The sequence below is a fragment of the Pararge aegeria genome, chromosome 22, assembly GCF_905163445.1.
Source record: "Pararge aegeria chromosome 22, ilParAegt1.1, whole genome shotgun sequence".
In the NCBI taxonomy this organism is placed as follows: Eukaryota; Metazoa; Arthropoda; class Insecta; order Lepidoptera; family Nymphalidae; genus Pararge; species Pararge aegeria.
Genome location: NC_053201.1, coordinates 6,881,859 through 6,906,677, shown reverse-complemented (window position 1 = coordinate 6,906,677; position 24,819 = coordinate 6,881,859). Strand labels below are relative to the sequence as shown.

At 33.3% G+C, this 24,819-nt stretch overlaps 4 protein-coding genes across 4 annotated transcripts; 1 reads left to right on the top strand and 3 right to left on the bottom strand.

Annotated features, from left to right (window-relative positions):
- On the bottom strand, positions 1–6,394 carry LOC120633873 (coiled-coil domain-containing protein 174). Its single transcript, XM_039904254.1, has 7 exons — positions 6,228–6,394; positions 5,908–6,116; positions 5,309–5,491; positions 4,223–4,355; positions 2,268–2,421; positions 1,578–1,799; positions 1–805 (listed from the first exon to the last, which is right to left on the bottom strand). The coding sequence occupies exons 1-7, from the start codon at positions 6,270–6,272 to the stop codon at positions 45–47; spliced, it is 1,707 nt and encodes a 568-aa protein (XP_039760188.1). The 5' UTR covers positions 6,273–6,394; the 3' UTR covers positions 1–44.
- A 510-nt stretch (positions 6,395–6,904) lies between these two features.
- LOC120633614 (ubiquitin-conjugating enzyme E2-17 kDa) lies at positions 6,905–10,726 on the top strand. The gene is made up of 3 exons (XM_039903856.1): positions 6,905–7,190; positions 8,111–8,396; positions 9,402–10,726. The coding sequence occupies exons 1-3, from the start codon at positions 7,147–7,149 to the stop codon at positions 9,525–9,527; spliced, it is 456 nt and encodes a 151-aa protein (XP_039759790.1). The 5' UTR covers positions 6,905–7,146; the 3' UTR covers positions 9,528–10,726.
- Positions 10,727–10,842: 116 nt separating this feature from the next.
- LOC120633613 (RNA exonuclease 1 homolog) lies at positions 10,843–15,737 on the bottom strand. The gene has a single exon (XM_039903855.1). It carries the CDS (start codon positions 15,604–15,606, stop codon positions 12,445–12,447), a length of 3,162 nt encoding a protein of 1,053 aa, XP_039759789.1. The 5' UTR covers positions 15,607–15,737; the 3' UTR covers positions 10,843–12,444.
- Positions 15,738–19,594: 3,857 nt separating this feature from the next.
- LOC120633735 (deoxyuridine 5'-triphosphate nucleotidohydrolase) lies at positions 19,595–22,262 on the bottom strand. The gene is made up of 3 exons (XM_039904062.1): positions 21,917–22,262; positions 21,083–21,219; positions 19,595–19,854 (listed from the first exon to the last, which is right to left on the bottom strand). The coding sequence occupies exons 1-3, from the start codon at positions 22,018–22,020 to the stop codon at positions 19,652–19,654; spliced, it is 444 nt and encodes a 147-aa protein (XP_039759996.1). The 5' UTR covers positions 22,021–22,262; the 3' UTR covers positions 19,595–19,651.
- Positions 22,263–24,819: the final 2,557 nt, after the last annotated feature.

Here is a 24,819-nt window from a genome sequence, read left to right as displayed (position 1 = left end):
TCTTGTACTAAGGTTTTTTTATTTAACACGTTTCTTACAAAAAATCAGACGAATGTAAAATCATAATGTTGGGGTAGCTTTCTACTACTCTCTTTTCGTTCTAAGCTTTTATTCCCTTGGGCCATGGCTTCTCTTAAATCCGAATCGAAAGGTTTATCTGATTTTCTATGCTTAGGAATAGGACCATAATAATCATACGTTGCTGGAGGTTCCATTTCAAGATATTCAGTACCATCCTTTCTCTTATCAGGTTTAGATCTTGTATTAACAAATTCTTCTTCATCATTCAGTTCGTTATTTATGGGCACTGGTTCTTGACCTTTCACAAAGTTTTTATATTTGACCACAATTTCAGCTTTTTTTGTAGTGAAATAGAGACCCTTCTGTTCTGAATCAGTAAGAGCGCTTATAACTGGCGGTGGAGGAGTTTCCACTCGTCTTACATCAGACCAAGTTTTAACTTTGTTTTTATCAGAATCCGATACAACTCTTTTGCCTTGTGTATCAAACACATCCATCGAATTATCACTGTTAATTTTTTGAAAAGGGGCAAATTCGTCAATTCTCTTGGCTCTTTGCTGTTCAACATATTCTTCTTGAGACATTTCTCTAAATTTCTTTCCTTTACCTTCAACCCCGTCTTTCCCGAGATCCCATTCCCTTACATACGCATCACGTAACTTTTGCCTCTCCTTCTCCTGTTCTGCTCTAGCTTTGTTTTCCGCCTCTTTGGCAATTTTATCTGCTTCATCCTTTTGCTGCGTTAGAAATTGTAGCAGACAAGTAGTGAAGTCTTGTTTCTTTTCTGTAAAAATAAAGTCTGTTTGTAACAACAATTAGATATACCTACAGTACTCACATTGATCAAGGCATTGCATTACCCCCTTACGCTGCATTCATCCTTCCCTACGTATGTTATAAATGCGAAAGTGGCTGTGTTTATGCTTATGCCATGCCCTGGCTGATGGTATCCTGGATACCTTTAATTCCGGAATATATCGCTTCAGGAAACCAGGAGTTCCACAAAAACTTAACAAAGCCCAGTTTACTGGCCGGTGGGACACAGACCGGGACCACCCTAAATACAAAGATATGTCGCCAAACGATTAAGCGTTCCGATTCAAACCGATTAGGGGTATGGCTTTAATATAACTGCTTTACCCCTTTACAGGTTAGTCTACTACCATCTTAGATTTACCGATCAAGGGCTAATTCGTAGTGGAATTTTAGAACGTAAATAAAATATATATATATATATATATATATATATATACTACGACAATACACACATCGCCATCTAGCCCCAAAGTAGCTTGTGTACTAAGATGACTGATGAATATATTTATGAATAATATACATAAATATTTATAAAATACAGGTAAACACTCAGACACTGAAAAACATTCATGTTCATCACGCAAACATTTTCCAATTGTGGGTATCAAAACCCACGGCCTTGGACTCAGAGAGCAGGATCGCTGCCCACTGCGCGTGCGAAGACTGACAAATCATTCAATCGAAATACAAAGCTACGCATAGTCCCAAGGCCATATCTTTTAACATTCCTGGTGTATTACCTTCAGGGTCTTCAGGAGGAAGACCAGCCCTGGCACGTTGTCGAGCCCGTGCCGCAGCGACCCTGGCCGCTATCAGCTCATCACGCTTCTTCCGCAATTCCTCGGCCTGTTTCTGAGCCTTCAAGGTCTCATCCCGTCGCTTCAAGAGCTCCTCCATCTGTTTACGCCGCTCGGCCTCGTCTGTACTGAACGCGTAGTAGCCGACGCCGTGGATTCTCGCCTCTGCGAGAAAATAGTATTAAAAATACGCTTAAATGGCATAGAAATATGCTTTAAAAAGGCTTAAAACTAGCAGTCTTTTCACATTTCCGTACCCAAAGGTTAAAACGGGACACTTTTACTAAAACTCCACTGTCCGTCCGTCCGTCTGTCTGTCCGTCTGTCACCAGGCTGTATCTCATGAATCGTGATAGCTAGACAGTTCAAATTTTCACAACATGATTTATTACTTTTGCCGCTATTACACAGAATAAAATAAAATATTTACAACAGAGCAGAATGAAATATTTATTGAACCTTACGTGCGCGAATCCGACTCGCACATTGCCGGTTTTTATTGTGCTTCCAGATTTAGAAATTTGTCACAGTTTGAGACCAAAAGCGGTGATAGCCTAGCGGTAAGACTTTGGCTTCCCTTTCGAGGGAAAAACTTTAATGTAAATAATAAAATATTCTAAGACATGTACAAACCATCAAATAGTAAATCTTGGTAGTGTATATCCTCTTCTTTTGAAAGAAGTTCCTTTTCTTTTTGTTCCCATTTTTCGCGCAATAACTGTAGATAGTCATTTGTTTTCTGCACTAACAATGGCTTTTCTGAACTTTGTGCTGCCTGGGGTTTGTCCTGCATGTTTGAAAGTATAATTTTAATAATATAGTAAGTCAGGAAATATATGAGGTATAGAATAGACTAGAATAGAAATACTTTATTGCAACACAACAAGGAAAATTACAAGGAAATTTTAATTAAAACTAAAAACTTTCGTTGTGCAACTTCTTTTTGACTAAATAGTTAGTTTAACATAAAATATTTTACATAGATTCTCTACTAGTTACTACTCTGTAATGTAACGTCTGCAACAGCGCGCGAACCACGACTCTATCGTCCGGTCACTATAGAGTCTACGCGACGAGTCTACGACCCGACTACGCGTCGTTGTAGAATGTACCGAATTGGTTTCACAGTGTAATTTCACTTTACAGAAATATCTGATATTATATGATATAACTTAATACTAAATTTTGAAAAGAATTTGAGCAAAAGTTCTAAGTTTTAATGATAGAATAGCAGTTTCTACCGGGAGCTTTCTGGTATATTGTTTTAAGGGCCTCACTGATAAATGAGCTATACCATTGGAATAATTGGAAGTAAGACAAAACACAGTATGCATAACTTCAAGCGACAGCAACTTTCAAACGTCAGAAGTGTAAAAACACTGCACAACAATTCAAATGTTAACCCAACGTGGCTTAACGTCGGAATAGGAATGCAGGAATTAATAAGGCCCTATGTGGACTTTTAAGACTAATTCTTCCTTCTTTAAACTGTTCCAAAGATCAGTTAATTATAAATGAAAAAAGTAATTTCATTCAAGCCAATGAGAGCTTCATCAATGGCTTTTATCAGTCCACTGCTGGCCCATGCAGGCGGGAATGTGTGCAAATAAGGCAGAAAGGTTGGTGAAAGCAGTAGATGGATATGGTAGTAGTAGCAGTTAGCTCAGAACACACTGCTGTGCTTTCTCCGTTACTTTCCCTAAGTTGCCTCATACACCACCATGAAGAGGAGTGATGTTGACAACAGTATTCTGATCTGCCATCACCATACAGCCCAGTAAAATTTAGCTTAATTCTAATGAATTTGCAACCAATCAAAGTCATCATTGTCAATGATAACAGCTCAACAGCATGCGGGGATGTTTGGGAGATAAATAAATAATAATATATAAATATACAACAATACACACATTGCCATCTAGCCCCAAAGTAAGCGTAGCTATGTGTGTTATGGGTACTAGTATGACTGATGAATATTTTTTTGAATAATATACATAAATACTTATAATAAACAGATACACCCAGACACCAAAAAAACACTTATGTTCTACACAAACATTTTCCAGTTGTGGGAATCAAAAATCATTGTTTGGTCTCGAAACCATGTACATTAACATTTTTTTGTGTAGGAAATAAGCCTGCTGCTCAATAAGACAGAAATATAGTATTGAGATATTTTATGCATTTACTTATTTTCCTTAATCACGGTGAGAATCAACATTTTTTATAGTATTTTTGTACACAACATAAACTTGGCAATATAATTTTTGCAATTACAGAAAAAGTTAAACACACAATTTACGGTATGTATTATATAATAACAATATTTGTGTAGCATATCAGCTTGAAAGATAATATATTAGTCCTCTACCTGCCCTTGATATCACACAAAAATAGATTCAGCCGTTTTAAAAAATGGAGGTCAAGATAGAGACCAATGTTTGTGTTTTTATAACATGCAAATACAATTTAATGTGTTTAACAAAAGTCAGTTATATATCTAACATCACAGAAAGACAAACATACACAGATTACATACGTTAAAATGTTAAAATATGTTAAAATTCACATTCAACTTCAACACTTACACTTTCAGTAGAATCCTGCTGTTTTGGCTCATTGGTAACTATTTTCATAAGCTCTTCATCCCTTTTCTTATAATGATCCAAATCTGATTTCAAACATTTACGAGTTCGACCCAAAAAGTCCGTAAACTCAACCCTGTTAAACAGTTACCAAGTATTTATTTTAGACCAATATTTTACTGAAAATATGAACTATATAGAGATTTATTTAAATTCTTTCATACTTCACCTTCTGTCGGAATATACAACTAGTGTAAAGACCAAAAAAGGTACAGACAGTATAACCACCAAAGAAACTCCTCTATCTAATAAGATTGAGGTTAAAAAATAATCTAGGTCTATATCCCACAACATAGGATCTAGAGATACATTTTTGATGTTTATAGAAGAATAGCAGATCTGATTTTTTTAAACTCTACAGTACTTACCTATTAAAGCCATTTAAATAACTTCCAAAGTTTTTTACATTGTTAAATAATATTTAAAAAAAACTGTTAGTTTAATATTTTTAACAATATAAAAAATCCCTTGCTATTTTTGAATTGACTGGACGAATCATAAAATTAAAATGCAATAAGCCCTAAAACCATCTTTGAATCCTTTTCTCAGGATGCAAGCTATCTCTGTGCCAAATTAAATTATGATAACATTAGCAGTTAAGCCAATAAAAAACTAAGAAACAGAAGACTACATAGCATATTTTTGTATTTACTGTATAGAATAAAGAATTTTTGAAGGAAAATATTGCTTTACAGAAATATGGCCACCAAATGTTGTGTTTTCTATTCTATTCTATATCGTTGTGTGGTATAATAAAAGAATGTTCATTATTTCTAAACCAACATACAAGTTTAAGTGCAAATCATGAGGTTTAGGGTTCAATTCCTATATCATTGAGGTTTACTGTTAAGAAGTTCTGAGAACCAGCCCAATGTTAGGAAATTAGCAGTAGCCAACCTACGGCGTAGCAAAACCTGATAGTACACATCGGAGAAACATGAACAGGCTTGAAGCTCTAATACTCTCTTTCATGTGGCCTTTTGGAGAATTAACAGGCTGAGAATGACAATAATGGTACAATGAACTGACCATTCACTTTGATCTTCTTCATAAGGAATCTGTTCTTCCTCTTCCTCAGGTTCAGGCTGCGGTTTCGAGAGTGTCTCTTGCTTTTTGCTTTTGAAATCTACAAGAAAGTGACCAGCCAGTTGTGAATCACCTGCTCCATCTTCCAAATGTTTATATAACACTGCTTTCTTTTCTAATGCTAATCTACAACACAAACAGCGAATGTTTAAATAAGGTTCTAGGTAAAGCTAAAATTTACAATATAATAGCTGTTGCCTGCATTCTTCCATGTATATTATGGCTTTTTAAAACTCCTTGGGAACTGTTTGTTTTCTTGGGATTTAAAGTAGCCTATGTTACTCTTCATTCTTTCAACTAACTGTATGCCAAAATTCAAGTTGATAAATTGCTTGGCATAAAGTAAGGAGAAAGTACAAAAACACACTTTTGCATTTATAATATTAGCATGGATTTTAATAAAAATATTTCTCAATTCTTATATCTTTTAATTTGCATTTGAACCTAATTCCATCAGGTTTATTTTCAAATTTCTCTTTTTAAATTGTGTTTACAAAATTCTGAAAATCTTATTATTTTACATTTCAGAGATAAATACTCACTTTGCCTTTCTGCATGCTTCAAATTCTTCTACATCTACAGCTTTTAAATTATCTTTTAAAGTCCTTTTTTCTGTTTTAGTTTCACTTTTATTATGTTTTTCTACAGATTGGTGAAGAGGTTTGAACAGTTCTATATTGTGCTTTGGCAAATGTTTCTTTTCCTGCACTTCCTCTTGCTTTTTAAGCAATTCCGCTTTGAGACTTAGTAACTAATATAAACAAAAATAATTATATATATTACCAATATTAATAACAAAACTAATACATACGATTAAAATAGGACAAATGGGTATTCAGTTTATAGACAAATAACTACTCACTGTAGATTTATTAAACAATATTTTCTTCGAAGTTTGTTCATTCATTTTATCTGTTTAAATATTTTGAACAAAAGTTTTTTCTAGTATCTTGATAGGACTTATTAATTATAATTGTATTCAATTCAATTCTGTGTTAATATAGAATTTATCAATTTTGAAGTTTTGATTGTGATTGTCACAGACAATATTTATTTAAAATATTGATTTACTAATCTGTGATCACTAGCCCTGTCGACCTAGGAACGATTTTTTTTATTTTACGGCCATGGATTCGAGTCTTTTACAGCCTTTCAATAAATAATACCCTAGGAACGATGGCTAACTGCCGAGTGCCGACACAGAACAAGATATTATAGAGGCTGTAGATTTTTTCCAAAAAATATCGAGCTTAAAATCAATTTAAATCGTGGAGACTGGAAAACTCAACTCACATTAAAGTGGGCTAGTTTAGGAAAAGCGTTCTATTCCGTATTTAGCAGTAAACAAAACACTTGGTGGTGCTTTTCTGCAGAAATATTTAAAAATATATAGCACTATTTCTATACTTTAGATCTTAATCATGTGAATACATTCTAATCCAATTAATAAAATAACTGAACTCAGTTACTGAACACAATAGCAAAAGACAGGGAAGCCAACATTTAAAAATAATTATTACCATGAGTATGACATTTGGTGACTGTCATCTTCGCTGCGAAGTGATCACAGCCCACAGGGTCGTTTTTTTACTATATTCATGGTCATCCTAACAAACCTTTCATTGGTGGTGACGACGTCGTATTTTGCAAACAAAGAAAGAAATGCAAGTTGACCTCATGATAATAATCATCAGGGCAGCAAATTTATGAGAGCCACAAGACTTAAGCCCATTTGAGTACAATTGCCCATTTTTCGTGTAGTGAATTGATTGTGAAACAAAATGTCAACTCCTGCAAGAAGACGTCTGATGAGAGATTTCAAGCGGTAAATATTTTTGGCTTGCTAGGTAACTCGCACTATTGAAAAGTGTCGTTTAGTATAAAGTAACAAATGATTCATGAAATTACATCACAATTACCGTCATCGATTTCTATTCTGTTCCACATTCTTATTTCATGATCAACAAATCGATTTGTACAGTTCCAAGCGCGCTTAAGTTGCTTTATACGGTTGTCATTATTCTATACGTCATTCTCGTAAATTAAAATGTATCACTTGTAAATAGTGGTAAAATAGACAAATGGAGTGTTCCATTTCTAGAAGCATATAAATTTTTTTTGCCAACTATTTGTAAATTATTGATCAACAAACTAATTGTGACAAATGCCCCAATTTTTTATATAGAACAGGAGTATAGAGTGTTGACCCATTGTAGTTACCTAAGCTTGTTCACCCTATTGGGGTTGGTGGGCTTTTAGTTAAAAAAAATCTGATTTGGTTATTGACTAGTAAGGAGTATTAATAGTAATGGTTGGGTTTACTAATAAAGGAAGCATGTTCATCAACTCTCATTTGTTCACCACCACCACCTTAGTTGATCACCCGTCCATTTAAATTGAAGTATCTAACTAGCTTTAACTTTGTCGCTGTTTATTTATATTTATAAAAATTCTGCAGGAACCCATTATTTAGATAAATTGTATCATTTGGCCGTTTCCAGGATGCAAACTATCTCTTTGCAACTTTTCACCAAGATAAGAAAGAAAAGCTATTTTCTTGAAACCCACATGTAACTTACCATCAGCTTGTCCATGCTGTCCATCTCTGGGATGCAATGCAAAAAAAAATGTGTGCCAAATTTGATCAAATAGGTTGAATTGTAAAGCTGAACACAGCTAACAATAAAACTTTCACATGAAATATTAGTATGGATTGTAATAACATTTCTTTTATTAAATTTCCAGCCTGCAAGAGGACCCACCAACTGGTGTGTCGGGTGCTCCCACAGATAATAATATTATGATCTGGAATGCTGTGATATTTGGACCGCATGATACTCCATTTGAGGATGGAACTTTCAAACTAACAATTGAATTCACAGAAGAATACCCAAACAAACCTCCTACTGTTAGATTTGTTTCTAAAATGTTTCACCCAAATGTGTATGCTGATGGTGGTATTTGTTTAGACATATTGCAAAACAGATGGAGCCCTACCTATGATGTGTCTGCCATTTTAACCTCAATACAGGTAAAGTTTTGAACATTCTATTTTCTAAAGATCATGCCACAATAGAATGCTATTGCAATGTATTGACTGGATTGGATTTTTTTGTAGGAACAGATTTGGATGTGCAAATTACCCTGAGATTTAAGCCTTGATATGAATATTGTTACTCTGATATTGTTTTTATTTTAAATATGTATCACAGTCAACACATATTTAAAAAAAAAAATCTTATATTTTATTGCAATTAATAATGCAACTAAACCTTATAACATAGGTATGAACTCTGCATGGTTTGATGATGAACTGGGTGGCCATGAAGTGTCATCCAAAGGCAAAACTATATTAAGGGGTACCAAAATAAACCCTATGTAGCGATTTTCAGCTGATTAGGAGACATGATTTCTTTATCAGCAATGTTTTTCTTTCTCTGGATATCACATAACTTCCCTGGCTACCCTATATTTCATGATATTTGTGGTTTATTTACAAAAAGAACACAAAATGTATGGTTTTGTGTACCACTTGTTGATATTTCCATCTGTATATACTCAAAGATTCATTGGAAATGGTCAGGAAGTTGATAAACTGGCTAGTTTCAGGAGAAGTTCAGTAGTGTTTAAATTTAAATTGGTTTGCACAATAATGTTTGGTATACCACATAAATTTAAGCACATTTTAACCACAGTTTATCTAGTAGAAACTTGAAAATCAACCAAAAAAAAGTTTATGAGAAAAATAGTTAACTAACCTATTTTTCTCACAACCATTTTTTTTCGCATACATAATTCAATTATGCATATTACTATCTTATACAAACAAGGATTTTGAAAGGATAATTAAAATAAATATAAAAAATTTGGTTTATATTCCTGTCTCACAGTTATTATTGCATGAGGTATTTTTTACAATAAATTTACTTACATTCTCATACTTCAAGAATCATGAATGATGATCTCAAAATTGTGTATTTCAGCACTTTATGGAAAAATATCTGCATAAAATAATTAATCATGTTTTTATTTTCAGTCATTGTTAAGTGACCCCAACCCCAACTCTCCAGCGAACTCGATGGCTGCACAACTATATAAAGAGAATCGGCGGGAATACGAAAAACGTGTGAAAGCATGTGTGGAACAGTCTTTTATTGATTAGCAGGGAGTTATAGAGTTGAAATATACACATTATTTGGAAAGCTCTGGTGGTATTGGCCTCCATCTCCATAGAAAGTCATTGGGACATGTGTATAAATTATTATGATAATTAATTAATATTCAATCATAACCTGCATTACTGCCATTTAGCATTTGGCAGTTAGAAATATAAATACAAAAAATGAAAAGCAATTTATAAAGCAAATATGTCATCAGTAGATTAATATGATAAAATATATTAACCAACATTAATATATGTATAAACATCGAAAATTTAGGAGTTTGCATTGCATACAATTAACAATAGAAGTAGTGAGTTTTAACATTTTATCAAATATAATTGTTTTTTTTTTTTAATTAACCAGTTACGAATTGTTAGATTCGTGGCCTTTGCAGACAATATTGACTCAACACAAAATATACACAAATTGTAGCATTGAAAAGTGAGTTGCAATGTTATGAGATATAATAGTGTTATAGAATTATGTGACACATACTCAATTTTGTTGAGTGAATATAGTGTGGGATGGCCATTAAACAACAAACTATTGCCAAATTTGACATAGTTCTTGTTCAATCAATAACAATGATTAATAAAAATATTGCTTAAAGTCATCTGCAAAGTCCCATAACACTTAACACCTTGTAACATTCATACAATGTGTACACGCCTTATTAAATGTTAGTAAATTAATACTTAATACATAATTATTGTACAAGTCTTGCAAGGTTACATTACAATGATGTTTGTGTTACGGACTCGGCTGGTAGTATAAAACTAGTATTACTCTAAATATTTATCTTTATAATTAGGCATGCTTTGTTTAATTACTGTATTTTCAGTGTAAAATATTTTGATTATTCTGTCATTCATTAATAAACAATAATTGAAATCGTTATATCTTGGGAAGAATAAGTAGTACTGTTACAAAAATATTAAAATAAATTTATTGAAATTTCCAGTTTACTAAGATTAGTATGAGCAATTTTATAACGTTTACTTTTACAAATACACTCTTGATTATTGAAGTATTGAATTTTATTGAAAACTACACAAATTATTAGTCATCACAAAAACATGTGAAATGGATGTCCCAATGAAATATTTGCTGAAACTTATTTCACTGTTTCAGGTTTCAACATTTACAAATAGGTGTGTGTATAATGTTTGTCTTCTAGTAAATATTATTTTTGGTTTCAGATTTGTGTTTTAATTAAATGATCTATTCCTGGTAATTTACATATAAAAGTTTATCTTTAATTTACATCAAAACTATTTATATTTAGTGAACCTTATAATCATACCCAAGTCCTAAGGTAAATAATTATTTTTTTATTGGAAGTTAATCCATTAATTGTTAATGAAAATACAAATTATTTATTCTGTCGTCATTTGGAAGTGGCCGCCAAGAAAATCGGTTGTGTTATTTTCTGTATTGTCAGCTACTTCGGATGGAATTAGGTTATGATTATTCCTGTGGGAACTTTTGAATTATCATGGTTATTATGTTAATGTGTTACTTCAGAGTATACATTATTGCATCCTTCGAAACGGACATTTTTTTTAAATCGTGGCTTCTAGTAGGGTTGTTGCGGATAGACAGTAGCTGATAATAAGGATTGTAAAGCGCGAAGCCCGTCAGGAGTCGAGCTCCAGGCGGAAGGGAAGACGTCAACCCTTAGGCCTTGATGCTGTTACGATGACGTGACCCGTGACCAATGGATATGACCCACAACAAATCCGAATGACGTCAGAATTTGGGCTTTGGAATTTGGTTATCCTAATTGGGCTACTGTTTTGTATTGTGGGTCGTTATTCGTGATAAAGGATATGTTAGGATGTTTTCTGATAGGAGTGGCGTTGGGATCGGGAGTGCAAAGGGCGAGCTTAACAACAAGCGCTTTTTTTTAAATGAAACCTTATGGATAGGGCGAGCGAGGTATCTATGGAGACCTACGTTACGCAGGAACCACTGGCTGCCTTTGGCCATAAACCTATTTGAAATAAACATACAAACCCTCACGTTTTAGGATGTCATACAGTATGAGATATATCCTTGATATTTACAGGCCTTTGGCAATGGATAGGTAAAATAAAAAAAATACAAAAATCATCTGCACATCGTAAATAATTAGGTTAGGTAAGAAAACGAGACTTCCGTGGGCGAACTCGTTATGAGGCCGTATAGTGGCTCGGATACTATAAAGAATTTATAAAAACAGACAACACAAAATGTGAGTCTCGCATAAATACCAAATTTCTAATCAATCTGCATGTATGTTAAGTATTGTATGAAATTAAAAATATCAATCAAAAGGTACTAAAGAAATATAAAATATTTTACTTAGCTACTAAATAGTTATAGTTTACTAAATCCCTTCCAGCTTATGATAAAGGAAAATATAATGCATATCAAATAACATTTGTTTGATAGACTACAAAAATTACAGCTATTGGCTCTAATTTTGACAATTTGTAATTTTTATTACACAAACTTCACATTCATAAGTATTTTATTGCTATAAAATAAGTTAGTCTTAATAGCATTAATTAATATACTATAAACTATCATTTACAATCGAATACATAGTAAAAGCCATGAATAGATAGAGAATTTCTTGACAAGTAAACCTATTTTTATTATTATATAGATGTATATGTGATATTAATAACAGTCTACATTTTATTGCATTACCTGTGCCCCACTGTTTTACCTACATTAACTATGGGTAAACAGCTTGATGTTATAATTATATAGCATTTATCCTTCCCCAAATAAACAGAAATTTTCAAATCCGACTGCTAGTTCATAAGATTAACATAATACAAAAACTCTTTACCTTATTTAATATGAAAATAATGTAGATTAATTTGTAAAGTGTATTATGAATAACTTGTTGAAGTAATGGAGCAATAATCACCTAGTCTTAAGGTCCTCTTTTACTTTATAAATTAGGAGTTCCATACAGACAGTGGCATCTTCAGCACTGTCATGCCCATCAACAGAATTTTGTATAATTTTTTTCAAATATTCTGATGATAGATTTCTCAATGCTCTCTTGTAGGGTGGTCCCATTTTATGAGGGTATAATACGCTAGTGTCAATGACCGTATCGTGAATGAGTTTCAGTGCCTTAAAATCCGATTCTAAACTATGACCTATTAATATAGTATTACTATTAAACATAGTAAGCAGAGTTGCTTGCACATCTAGTAATGTTGTTTTAACATCTGACATTTGTTCTTCAGTAATACCTGAATATCTTGTATTGTAATCAATAATAGGATTCAAAGGTTTTATGAGGGTCTCATAAACCACCTTGCACACTGAATTAATTACAGTGACCCTAGTTAAATCTAAACCTTGTGTTGTATAACACATTTCACAATCTAAAGAATATACACCATAGTCTTCCATGACACTTTCTGGAGGTAGTGTTTTCACATATCCTTTCAAGTTTTCAAAGTCTACATATTCATACACATGACTTGAAGCTATGCAACACCCATCTGATGAGCCTTCTTGACTGCAGCACTGGTAACGAACTTCACCTCTAACCCGGTATTTATTATTGGGATGATAAATACACTCCTCTTTAAAAGTTGGAAATCCTTTTTTGTCCACAGTATATGTCTTTTTACATCTACGACAAGTTCTTAAATATCCTTTTGGAGGAATTTGTTTGTTTTGTCCATAAATAATTGCTCTCCCTTTGACACCACTACTATGGGGTCGGGGGAAACCATTCTCTATGAGTTGCTCCTCTGATAGGATCCATTTTTTTATATTATTATAAAACTTTGCACCTGTAAATTGTTGTGGGTCTTCAAAATTTCTTCTAATCTTATTCTCTATGCTCCATGAGCCAACAGTATTTGATTTACTTACTGTCCCTTGTGGTGCTTTTGTGAGTGTTGCACAGTCACTTCCAGATTTCTTCACTCCATTACACTCAAGAACCTCTTTCTTGAGTCTGCTGATTGCGAGAACAGCAGAATTCTTATATATTGGCACTGTGGAACATTTTTTGCTAGTTGCTAACTCCTCATGTTGCGCTCTTGCATAGGCATCAGTTGGTAATAGGTAAATTTTTAAACAATGATCAATCATCATATTCAAATACGTAGATCTTATATTTGCTTGTATTTTGGACCCTAATGGTTCTAAGACACCTGGACGATCGATAAATTTGTCACATGGTATGTGAGCAACCCTCTGAGTTCCTTTCTTTACAGTTTGGGTTATAGTACTACTAGATGGCAGATCACTATTCTTGACAGAGATTGTACTAGGAGTGATGACTTTCTTTGCAGTCAGCATGGTTGATGCATAAGGTACATGAGCAATGCGGATTTTAGAAACACTGGTACTAGGTGGAGTATTGAAAATAGACTTCGCTGTATCTAGCTTCAAAACTACATTTGAGGAATTATTACTTTCTGGAACACTTTTTGAAGCATGGAATTCTCTAACTTTGGCTAATCGCTCAGCCATAGCTTGTGCAGCATTGACTTTATAATCTGGTTTTATAGGTGCTTTAGGCAATATTTTTATATTTTTATCAACTGTCCTAGATATTCTCTTTTTTGTAGGTATATATTCCTCAGGCTCAGTCTCTAATTTGTCTGTACACTCTTCACTATTTTGTGGTTTTTCAGTTGGAACATACTCTTCAAATATTCTTTTACATTGAAGTGCAATAGTTTCCTCATCTGACTCAGATAATTCATTTAACTCCTCTTCAAAATTATCCTCATAATTATGATTGTCTTCTTCAAAGATTTTGGGAGCACTTTTTACATGTTTTTCTTTATGTTTATCTCTTTTATCTTTTGATTCTTTTGACCTATAAGTCTTATGAGATTTATTATCATTTCTTTTATCACTATCACTTGCCTTTTTTGTATGTTTAGATGAACTACTTTTAGAATGTTTTGAACTAGAGTGTGATTTTTTACCTGACTTGTTTGTCTTTTCATGTTTGTTTTTATCTTTGCTAGAACTTTTGTGACCGCTCTTTCGATCAGACGATTTTCCATCTTGTTTATCTTTGTCAATCGATTTTTCTTTTTTTTCCATAGACCTACCTCTAGATTTTTTGTCCTCTTTCTTTGAAGATTTATCTTTTTCAGATTTAATGGATTCCTTTGTTTTACTAGTAGATTCTGGATTTTTAAGTTTTTCCTTAGATTCTTTGCAAACATCTTTTTGAAAAATAAGTTTTACTTCCTTTTCTGTTTTTTCTTCATCTAATATTTGGTCTAAAATATCAAATTCTGGTCCTAGATCATCAAGCCCATTAAGATCACTTGAAAGCTTCCTTTTCTTTACCTCAGGTTCTTCTTCATCACTGGAAAAGCAAGGAACCAATGATCTAGGAGTTGGCTGATAAGTTACTGACGAAGGTATACTTTTATTTTTAGCTGGTTTGTATTCTAGAATTTTTTTTTTGCTCACAGACTTGTCGGAGGGAATGTAGTTAAGATTAGAGTTTTGGGATTCCTTGGGCTTATACTCAGGTATTGTCTTCTCCGATCCAGGTAAATATTTTTCACCTGATTCGTTTGTACCTTTGGGAGTGTAGGGATCTACCTGGGCTGTTTCAGAACCGGGATTATACTGAGCAGGTGGCAAATATGTAAAGAGCTTCGAACCATTTGTGTCCACAGGTCTTTTGATTGGTATACTGGCTGGCTTTCTGGGTGTATATGGAACTGGTATATGTCGCTTTTTTTGCTCATTATTGTCATCAATATTTTCATCATCGGTGTTATTAATTTTGTTAAGTTCGGCTATTGGAGTTGGATTGTAAGTCACTTTGGAAGAAGCGGGCTGATTAGAGTTGTTTTCCGAATCAGTGCTATTTTGTGACAGTAATGAGGTACCTGTTTCCTTCTGCTGCAAAACCTTTTGTACCGCTGCCGATACCAGTTTCTGCAGGATCGCTCCACTTTCGATTCCATCGTTATTTTGTGGTTCCTTCTTAACATGACGAAAATGACAATAAGGCCGCTCGCACAGACCGCTGTCGTAGAAGGGGCAGTTAATTCCTTTAAAATAGCCTGTCGAAGGGAGCATCGTAATAGTCTCTTATTTCATTCATTGAAACAAATTACCAAGTAAAGCAATAACCACGAATGAAAACATTCATATTTTTGACTAATAAAGCAGGCATTAACCACAGACAGAAAATAAATTCAGAGTGACAGACTACGTCAAAATGGCGGCCGGCCGGGCGGACGGTCCATTGATGCGTTGTTGCCAGTCCACGTATTTTATTTACGTTGGAAATATGAAAACATAAGGACCTTTATATCCTTTATATCCTAAGATTATATCCTACCACTAAAACTTGTAAGTCATTGAGCTGTCATAAAACTAAAACGGACTAACTTCTTACGACTCTTATCTGCTATACTATAACTCTTCTTCTTCTTCTTTTGATTTATAACTCTTCTTATTGCCAAAACAGCCCAAAAGCCCAGTGTCAAGTAGCTTGAAAAGGCACGAAGTAGAATGTTCACTGGTCAGTAAAGAAATAAATGTGAAGATCGTAATCTCTGTAAAAAAAAAACAATTCTTTCCCCTTTATAATTTTAATTAAGACATTTGTTTAAAACTTTAATTCAAGCAATTTAAATATCACTTGAAGGAAACCGGCATGCCCGCACTTTGCCAGAGATTACACCGTAAGCAGTAAACCCTTCTCACTCTGAGTGGAGACCCGTGCCCTGTAGTGGGCCGGTAATGGATTGATGATTGTAAGGTTTAAACTGTAAAGTACAGTAACAGTAAAATAAATTTTACCGATGTTAAAAAATACCGGTATAAATATTTCCTAAACATAACAGTTACAAGGAAAGTTGCTGAGAGACTTTGGTTAAAGGAATTTATCGGATCGTATTCATCAGCTTGTGCTATGCTAATATGTGTTGCAATAACTCTGAAATTCGAAATAATTGTAAATCCCAAATATCTCATTATTCGAATTATGCATGACACTGTCTCAAACCAATTATTTTAGTATAAAATATATATAAAAGTATAAACTACTGACGATCATATCCTGCTAAGTGGGACCAACACGCGAGTAGTAAAACAAAAGCATCTTTCTTTTTTGCACAAAATGCGCCCGCCATCACATTTAGTACATTGTGTGTACTTTAAAATAAAGGAGCGAAGGTCTATGTTTGTAATCAACGGAATAATAATGATTATAAGGAAATTAATTAAAAAATAGTAATTTTTAATTACTATTAAATACAATTAGCCATTATTTGAATTTCATCTTTTTATGTACTATTTTATTGCGTTTTATTTTGTTTGCCATATTTTCCTTTATACACGGTCTGATATGGTTTACAAAATACAAAATTCACAATAAATTGTTAAAAAAATAATCTCGATTTTTCTATAATCATTCAATCCACTATTACTGATTTTTTTAATCTTATACCCCCCGACACTAAGTTTGGTTTTTTGGTCCAGAACCCGGAACGATCTCCATAATATTACATTAACGCCATCGATGCATGTATGGTGGCATTCCTTCTGTGCTTTTGAAATAGTTTAGTAAATTCATTTGATCAAACATTCACTTATGTTATGGAGTCAACGAACTGTACTATTTTACCAACATTTGGTCGATATGTTTTAGGTTATTTTTCACGTAATCACAGAAGTCCACGAGTATTTCAATAAAAAAGTTCAGAGTTTGAAGCATCGTTGCAAGGTTGCCCGCCTTTTGGTATTCTATAAGATATATTTTGGAGAGTGTGCTCAAGAACTGTTTGATCTAGTTTTTGCAAAAAGGTGAAGGGGGACCCTCACCTTTGTTTGATCTAGTTTTGGCAAAAAGGTGAGGGGGGACCAGCGAACTGCGAGGCATTATTCGTTGGTGATACTTCATTTTTCAAACGAGCTGTTCCTGAAATCGTTGCCCACAGATTTCTAGTTTTTGAATAATAAAACTTATTTATATTTATTTGAAAAATTTAATTTTGTTGATTTATATGAAAAACATTTTTATTTAAACTTTTTATAATTTGATTGTTCTCTTAAAATTAATTGCAAATTAGGAAAAAAACTATTAATATAACATAATCGATTATATTCTGAAGAAAAATCGATTTTTCTCGGCAAAAAGAAAAACCGATTAATTGAAAATCGTTTTTTGTCGTCACATCCCTACTGACTGCTGAAACGAAACATGTTCGAAACCTCGAGTGTGGTGAGACAGACAATAGGTATTATATTGCGCGGAATAGCAATGTAGTAAGCGCCAAATACATTTTATTTTAATATACATGTTTTTTTTGAAATGGCTAATATGGGCACTGGATAAGGGACGAGGAATTTTAGAAGTATATCATATAGATTAAAGGGCACTTTCGGGGAAGATACTATAACTCTTAAGCACTAATCAAGTCACATAAGTTCAACTTGGAGGCGGAATTTACATTTATAAGCTGTACTGCGACTATATAATTTTTATTTTGTCATGCAGATTGATCAAAATGTATCTAAATATGTTTACATAACGTCTGTTTTCTATATGCAATCTATCTGTAGTCTGTTGATAAGTTACTAAACAGTTGTTATTTTTTTTTTAAATGTATGAATATTTTTGAACAATAACAACGTTGCTAAGTAGTAAACCAATAGATTGCATATAGATAGAATACAGAAAATAGACATAAGTCAAACACAGCACAATTCGAGAGCAAGTTCGAGTCAGAAATTGTACCTACCTATCACAAAATGCTTATTGAAAATCATGTCATGGTTGTTGCTATTGCAAAACTTACATTTCACAATATAGGTACGATGGTGGAGCCAGAAGGCAGAAAAAACATAATGGCTAAACTACTTAGTTTAACAATATGGAGATATTTTTAAAACTTCTAAACTTGTGTCCGATAACATTTACGGGGTTGTCAAAACTTGTGACAGATGTACTTGATAAAATCGCAAGTGTTTTGGAAAATTTATATCCCGACTTTGGTGTTTATTAAAGTTATTTGTTAAAAATGTTGCAAGAGGTTGCCTCAGCTTATGCCGAGTATTTCAAGTTGGATCTGGCAAGCGGTTTTAAAACGGTACAAGATGTTATTGATAACATGATAACTAGACTCGAAGAATTAACTAGTGTTCTACAAATGATCAAATCAAAAAACAGTGATTGCAGAAATGCCGTGACCGAAGATATTAGTCGATATCGACATGAAGTTACAATTCTATCGAAGAAAATCATAACTTTATCTAATGTCGTATTCAAATTACACTCAAATATAGAAATTCTGGAGAAACAAGTGGAAAAAGCAGAAGCGGACTTTGGCGTACAAGTTGACAATAAGTTAATTAGCTTGTTAAAACCTTTTCTGAAGAGGAAAGATGTCAATCCTAGATCCACACAGCAAATTATCCCTCCAGAAGCAATTATGTTTAAAAGTGTGTTGGATAATTTTGAAGGAAACAATTTTTAAACTTATGAATAACCTATAAATGTTAATTATTGTCCTTAATGTATAGTAAATTGTTAGATATGTAGTTTGCAAAATTTGTGGTTTGAAAGGATAAGGCGAAACATATAGTGTTTAGGAAATCAATGGTTACAATTCTGCTGTACACAAATATCTCAGAACCTATTAGTTCATCTTACATAATTTTTTAAGGATTAAAGCAACATATTTGGACCAATTAATAATATAATTGAGTTTCGTGAACATAACAATTGGCACTATTTTGCCCTAGAGATGTGCAAGGATCGTTAAGCATATTTCAGGCATGTCAAGTAAGATTATGTGTTCTCCTTATTGTGGATATTCCAGAATCAAAAACAAAATAACAATATCATAATTGTGATTTTGTAAACTTATAGAAAACATTACTAAAATGTGTGTCAGGTAAAAGGGAACAAAACCGAACCATTTTAAATTTAGCAGTAGTTTTATTTAATGCTGTATAATTATAGCTAAAAAAAGGCTATTTCATTTAACCAGTATGTGACTATCATGAACAATGGTGGCAGAAATTTTTTTATTCTTAGGTGGCAGTACAAAAGAACTGTATTTGTAAGACATTTATTTTAATACAGTAATAATATACATAACACTAACATTTTTTATTGGGTTCCTGTAGAACCAAAACCACCATCAGCTCTCTTTGTTTCAGTCAAATTTGTGACTTCAACTAATTCTGGATAATAGATTTTTTCACATATCAGCTGGGCAATTCTGTCTCCTTTCTTAATCATAAATTCTTGATCAGAGTGATTGAATATCACTACACCAACATTACCACGATAATCTTCATCAATTACACCAGCTGTGGATAGAATATATGATTATTTCATACTAATATTTATAAATGCAAAGGTATTTTGTTTGTTTATTTTTAGTTACGTATATTTTGTTAAACCACAGTGTGTGATCTTATGAAATTGGGCACATATAGATCAACATAATTTTTATCTTAGAAAGGATTCCTGGCAACAATTTTTTTATTTAAATTCAGCTATTTTGAAATAGATTCTTGTGAAGGGGATTCTTGATGTAGGGAAAGTTATATACTTTAGTTCCTTAATAAAAATAGTTTACTTTATATACTATAAATGTCTCCTAAGCAGAATGTTTGCTATGGGTGACCAAATAGGAGACCCTTTTTCAGTGGTGTGCATAGAGGGCATGCTAATCAGGGGGCCATAAATTACATGAGGATTTTTTTTTATTTTCTGTACCTCCCTCCCCGCCTGGTGAGATGTTGTGATATTTTATTCAACCCCTCCCCCATTCTCATGTGAGATTTTTCAAAATGTGGGTTTCTTACATTAACGTGTTAAATATTTGCAGAGACCTCCCCTTCTCTCCAATGTAAGATTAGGTGAGATTTGACTCAACCCCCTATTAAATATTCTACGTATTTTATGTATGCCGCCTTATATAAAATGATGAAAACATCCAGTACAAGTTCTAAGAAACTTAAGGATACGCATTGTAAGTGTTATAAAAAGCATTCCCTTAATTTATTTATAACTTGTACTGAAGATTTGCTTTGTTTTATATCATTTCCATACCCTGTGCACACCACTGCCCTTTTTGTAAGTACAATTAAAATATAAGCTTTGTTATTGAAATTTTACCCCTTAATGTGGTATGAAATACATATAAAAATATGAGTGACTGATGATTTTGTAGTATATATTTGGGTACAGCAACATCATCATAATGTGGTATAAGATTTGTATGTTCCTAACCGCAGGTCAGTTTTGACTATCAATATTCTGTAACATTAAGAGTTAAATGGAAATTATTCAAATATATCTTGTTTCCTGTCCTATCTTAATTAAATCCTGTCCTCAAATAAGTAACTTCAACAGCAAAAACAGGATTTCTGACTCTGATTATAACTTCAGTGCTTTGATACACAAAAATCCCTATGATTTTGAGCATGTAAATCTTATACTAAGTGTACTGATCTCATGTGGAAATAGGCTCAAAACATAGGAAGCATACAGTAAATAACACCTGTAGAAAGGATCAGAATTTACTTTTACCTCCAACATCAATAAAGTTCTTGACAGCTAATCCAGATCTAGGAGCCACTCTGCCATAACAACCTGAAGGCAACTCTATTTGCAAGTCTGTCTTAACCAATTCCTTGCCACGAGCAGAAACAGTATAGTCATAGGCACTGAAAACATTGTATAATAAATAAGCTGTGTCACAACAGTAGTTACATATGCATTATAATATGTTATGTGTCTTATGATAAATACCCCTAAACCTTCTTATATAAATGAACGGTAGAATCACTACAAACAGACAGACTTGACGTTTCAAAAGTGCTTATATTAGGCCTACTTGAAATAAATGAATTTTGAATTTGAATTTGAATTTGAACTGCAAAAATAATCTTAAAACTGACTAGGTTAATTAGGTTTACACATGTAACCATTCATCATTTTGAGAAAAGGACATATTAGTTATGATTTCTTATATACTTTGTTACATTTCTTTCTTTATTATATTCTCATATTTATAAATTGTTGTTTCTCATTATATAGTAAGTGTTAAATTATATTATAGTATGTACACACAACTCTGCAATAGTAGGAGTTCAGGGATACACGGATCCTCAGTCCTACTGGTAGTAGAATCAGGAGTTAAAATAATGAATTACCACAATAATGAATTTTGATCAAAATATATTAGCTTGAATGTTTTTTTGTCGAAATTTATACTAGGGAACTTAGGTACAAGAGAGGTCTACGAATTAGTTATTCGTGAGGCCTATTAAATAAATAAAACATATGTATATACGAATTATATAATATATGTGTAGGTACACATATATTTTACATCGTAAAAACAAAAAAGTAAGAAAGTACCTTTTTAAATCATATCCAGCTGCTTTTTCTGAGCCTTTTACAGGTGGGTAAGCATTTTCACTGAGCCGTGTGAATTTTAACACAGTTTCTACCTCAGAAGGCATGGTCTTAACGGTAGTTTTCAGGTTTTTTAGTATTTTGGGAATTAGGTTGACTGAACAAAAACGAAGTTTAATAAATCTAACTACGGTCAATCACGTGTAGATTAAAATAAAGTAAAGAATTTAGTAACTAGTACTTTTTCAAAGTGAGCAGAAGGAAATTGAAGTTAAATTTAAACGGAACTACGAAAAGAACCATGACTTAAAACTAGCAAACGTCAAAATTTGGCGCGAACACTAATTGATCTATGTGTCTGTGTCCATCTTTTTAACGTCTACTCTGTGCTCTTCAATGGCATTATTTAAGATTTTATAAGAAAAAAAGCGCGGCAAACTTCAAATTTGGCGGACGTGGTTTTTAAATTTTAGATTTTAATAAAAGTGAATCGGATAAGGAAATTAGTGTTTAAAAGTAGTTAGTCAATTGTTTATAGATATATTTTATTATTTTGTGTTAATATATTGTACGATATTAAGTTGTAAACATGTATTCCATTTTATATTATTTACATCCTGTCCTGATACTATTAATTCTTTTCAAAATTCCGTTTTCTTTTTTAAAACTTAGTTTTTTTTTTTATCTAAAAAGATTTCTCGTTTAAAAAATATATATATAACAATAAGAAAAACACTTGACAATGGTTCAATAGGTCAGCGCGCAGAACCAATAAACAAAAAAGAAAATCTTATTGTATTATTTTTTGTTACCACAGTCCGTTCAACTTTACTTGATACGCGTTTGATAACGGTTTGGCAGTACTGGAGCATTCAGGGCTCCAAATATAAATAAGAATTGCGGTTACTAATAACAAGTTTCTTTGTTTTTTTAAATATTCGCGTTTTATTACACAGTGTACAGAAATATTCACCTGCAGCAATAAAAAGGTACAGCCCACAATACACATGAAACAAATAGCTGCCGGAAGATAGAGAAGTACCGGGAAAGTAAAAAGACAAGAGAACAAACATAGCATGTGTCTTGTAGAGAAACGAATTAAAGCGACACCATAAGTGTACTTATTTGCAACTTGCTGGTTTTTAAGGTTAGCAAATTACTTTTCCCGGGCGTCTAACAAAGCCAACAAGAGGGACATGCCGTGGTGGTTTTTAGTTTGGGTTTACCCCGTTTAGAGGGGGTTTCCCACATGACCTCTGTCCTGCCCATAGCTCGGATAGCAATAAAGCTTTTCCACCACGCTTAAAAAAAAAAAGGTTAGCACACTACTGTTCGAAAATTTGTCATAGGTTTTTATTATATGAATCCAATTAAAAATAATCGGTGTAAATTCGATATGATAATTAATAGGTTTTTAGTTGGACTTAAATAAATCCTTTAAAAGATCATTATAGACATTTATTTTACTTCATTTTCATTCATTCACCTGCGGACAGAATGTGCTTCACGCTCAGTCCGTCGAGTCCGTAGAGTCATTTTCATTTTGATAACCATATTGGCCACATCGTCCGGAGAGTACCGATGGCAATTAAATATTAAATGGCAATTTAAAAACATAGGACTTTCATACAGCCATCCAACCACCACTTTCAGTCCTTAGTGGTAGATTTTTACTATGATAGCAATATTTACTATACTCTCAAGTAAATTTTTTTGGGAGAAGTTCTAACCTAGCAACACCACTGCAAAGTAGACGCTTTGGCCGCACATATCATCTTTGACTCTGGAGTCTTCCTCGGAGTCCCAATGGGGCTCGGAGTAACCGTTAAGGGCGATGGCCCTTTTCAATGGCCCGGTGGTTGCAACGCCGTCTGCAACTACAGAGGGGTCACTGGGTGGGACGGATTACTGGCAGACTTCGGGGCACGGGTCTCCTTTCCTAATTAGAAGGGCGGTAAGTAGTCTACAACGCTGGCCAAGTGCGGATTGGAAGACTTCACACGGCCTTGAGAATGTTATGGAGAGAACTCTCAGTCATACAGATGTTTCCTTCACTTTTTATACCAAGTTATATTTAAATTGATTAAATTAAAAACGCACATAACTCCGAAAAAAGGTGCATGCCGGGGCTCGAACTCGGTCTCTACGAAAGGAAAACCGAAGCTTAGGTTTCCATTTACTTTTTATTCATAGGGGTGTACAGTTTTAATATAACTGTCGTATCTGTAACAGTTAAGCTTGCTAACATATTAAATTGTAGTGGAATAAAAAGTAAAAAAGTTTAGAAGTAACCACAATCGGTCTTTTTTTATTTATTTAGGTTAATAATATTTGTATCCATTACAATATTGTTTTCAAATAACTAACACAGCTTCGTCCCATGGTGACATAACTAAAGACCAGCCCCATTAATCTATATATATAAAAGAGAAAGTGTGTGGGTATGTTCCGTATAGGCTCCGAAACGGCTGGACCGATTTCAATGAAACTTTAAGGGAATCTCCGGATTGACCTGGCGAGTAGTCCTGGAAAGTTTGGTGACGATCGGAGCACTTTATTTTTGAACTGTCAAGCTGTCAAATACAGCTTTTATTTACTATGACGATATTCAATTCTTTGGTGTACATCGGTGTAGATAATGATCTTCACCCATTCTTCTTCTTCAAGATAATAGAAGAGAATGAATACGGAGAGAAATAAATGATTTAATATATTATGAGACTTAAATTAAAAATTTAATGATGTAAGTTTATTTATTAAATAAAATAAAGCAAAATCTAGCCCGGCGAAGCGGGCTGGGTACGCTAGTTTTACCATAAATATAGACAGGAATCAACAGCTGTAAATTGGAAACATTAAACCTACCTGCGCTTGCAGGAGTATTAAAATAGGTAGGAGGTTTGCAT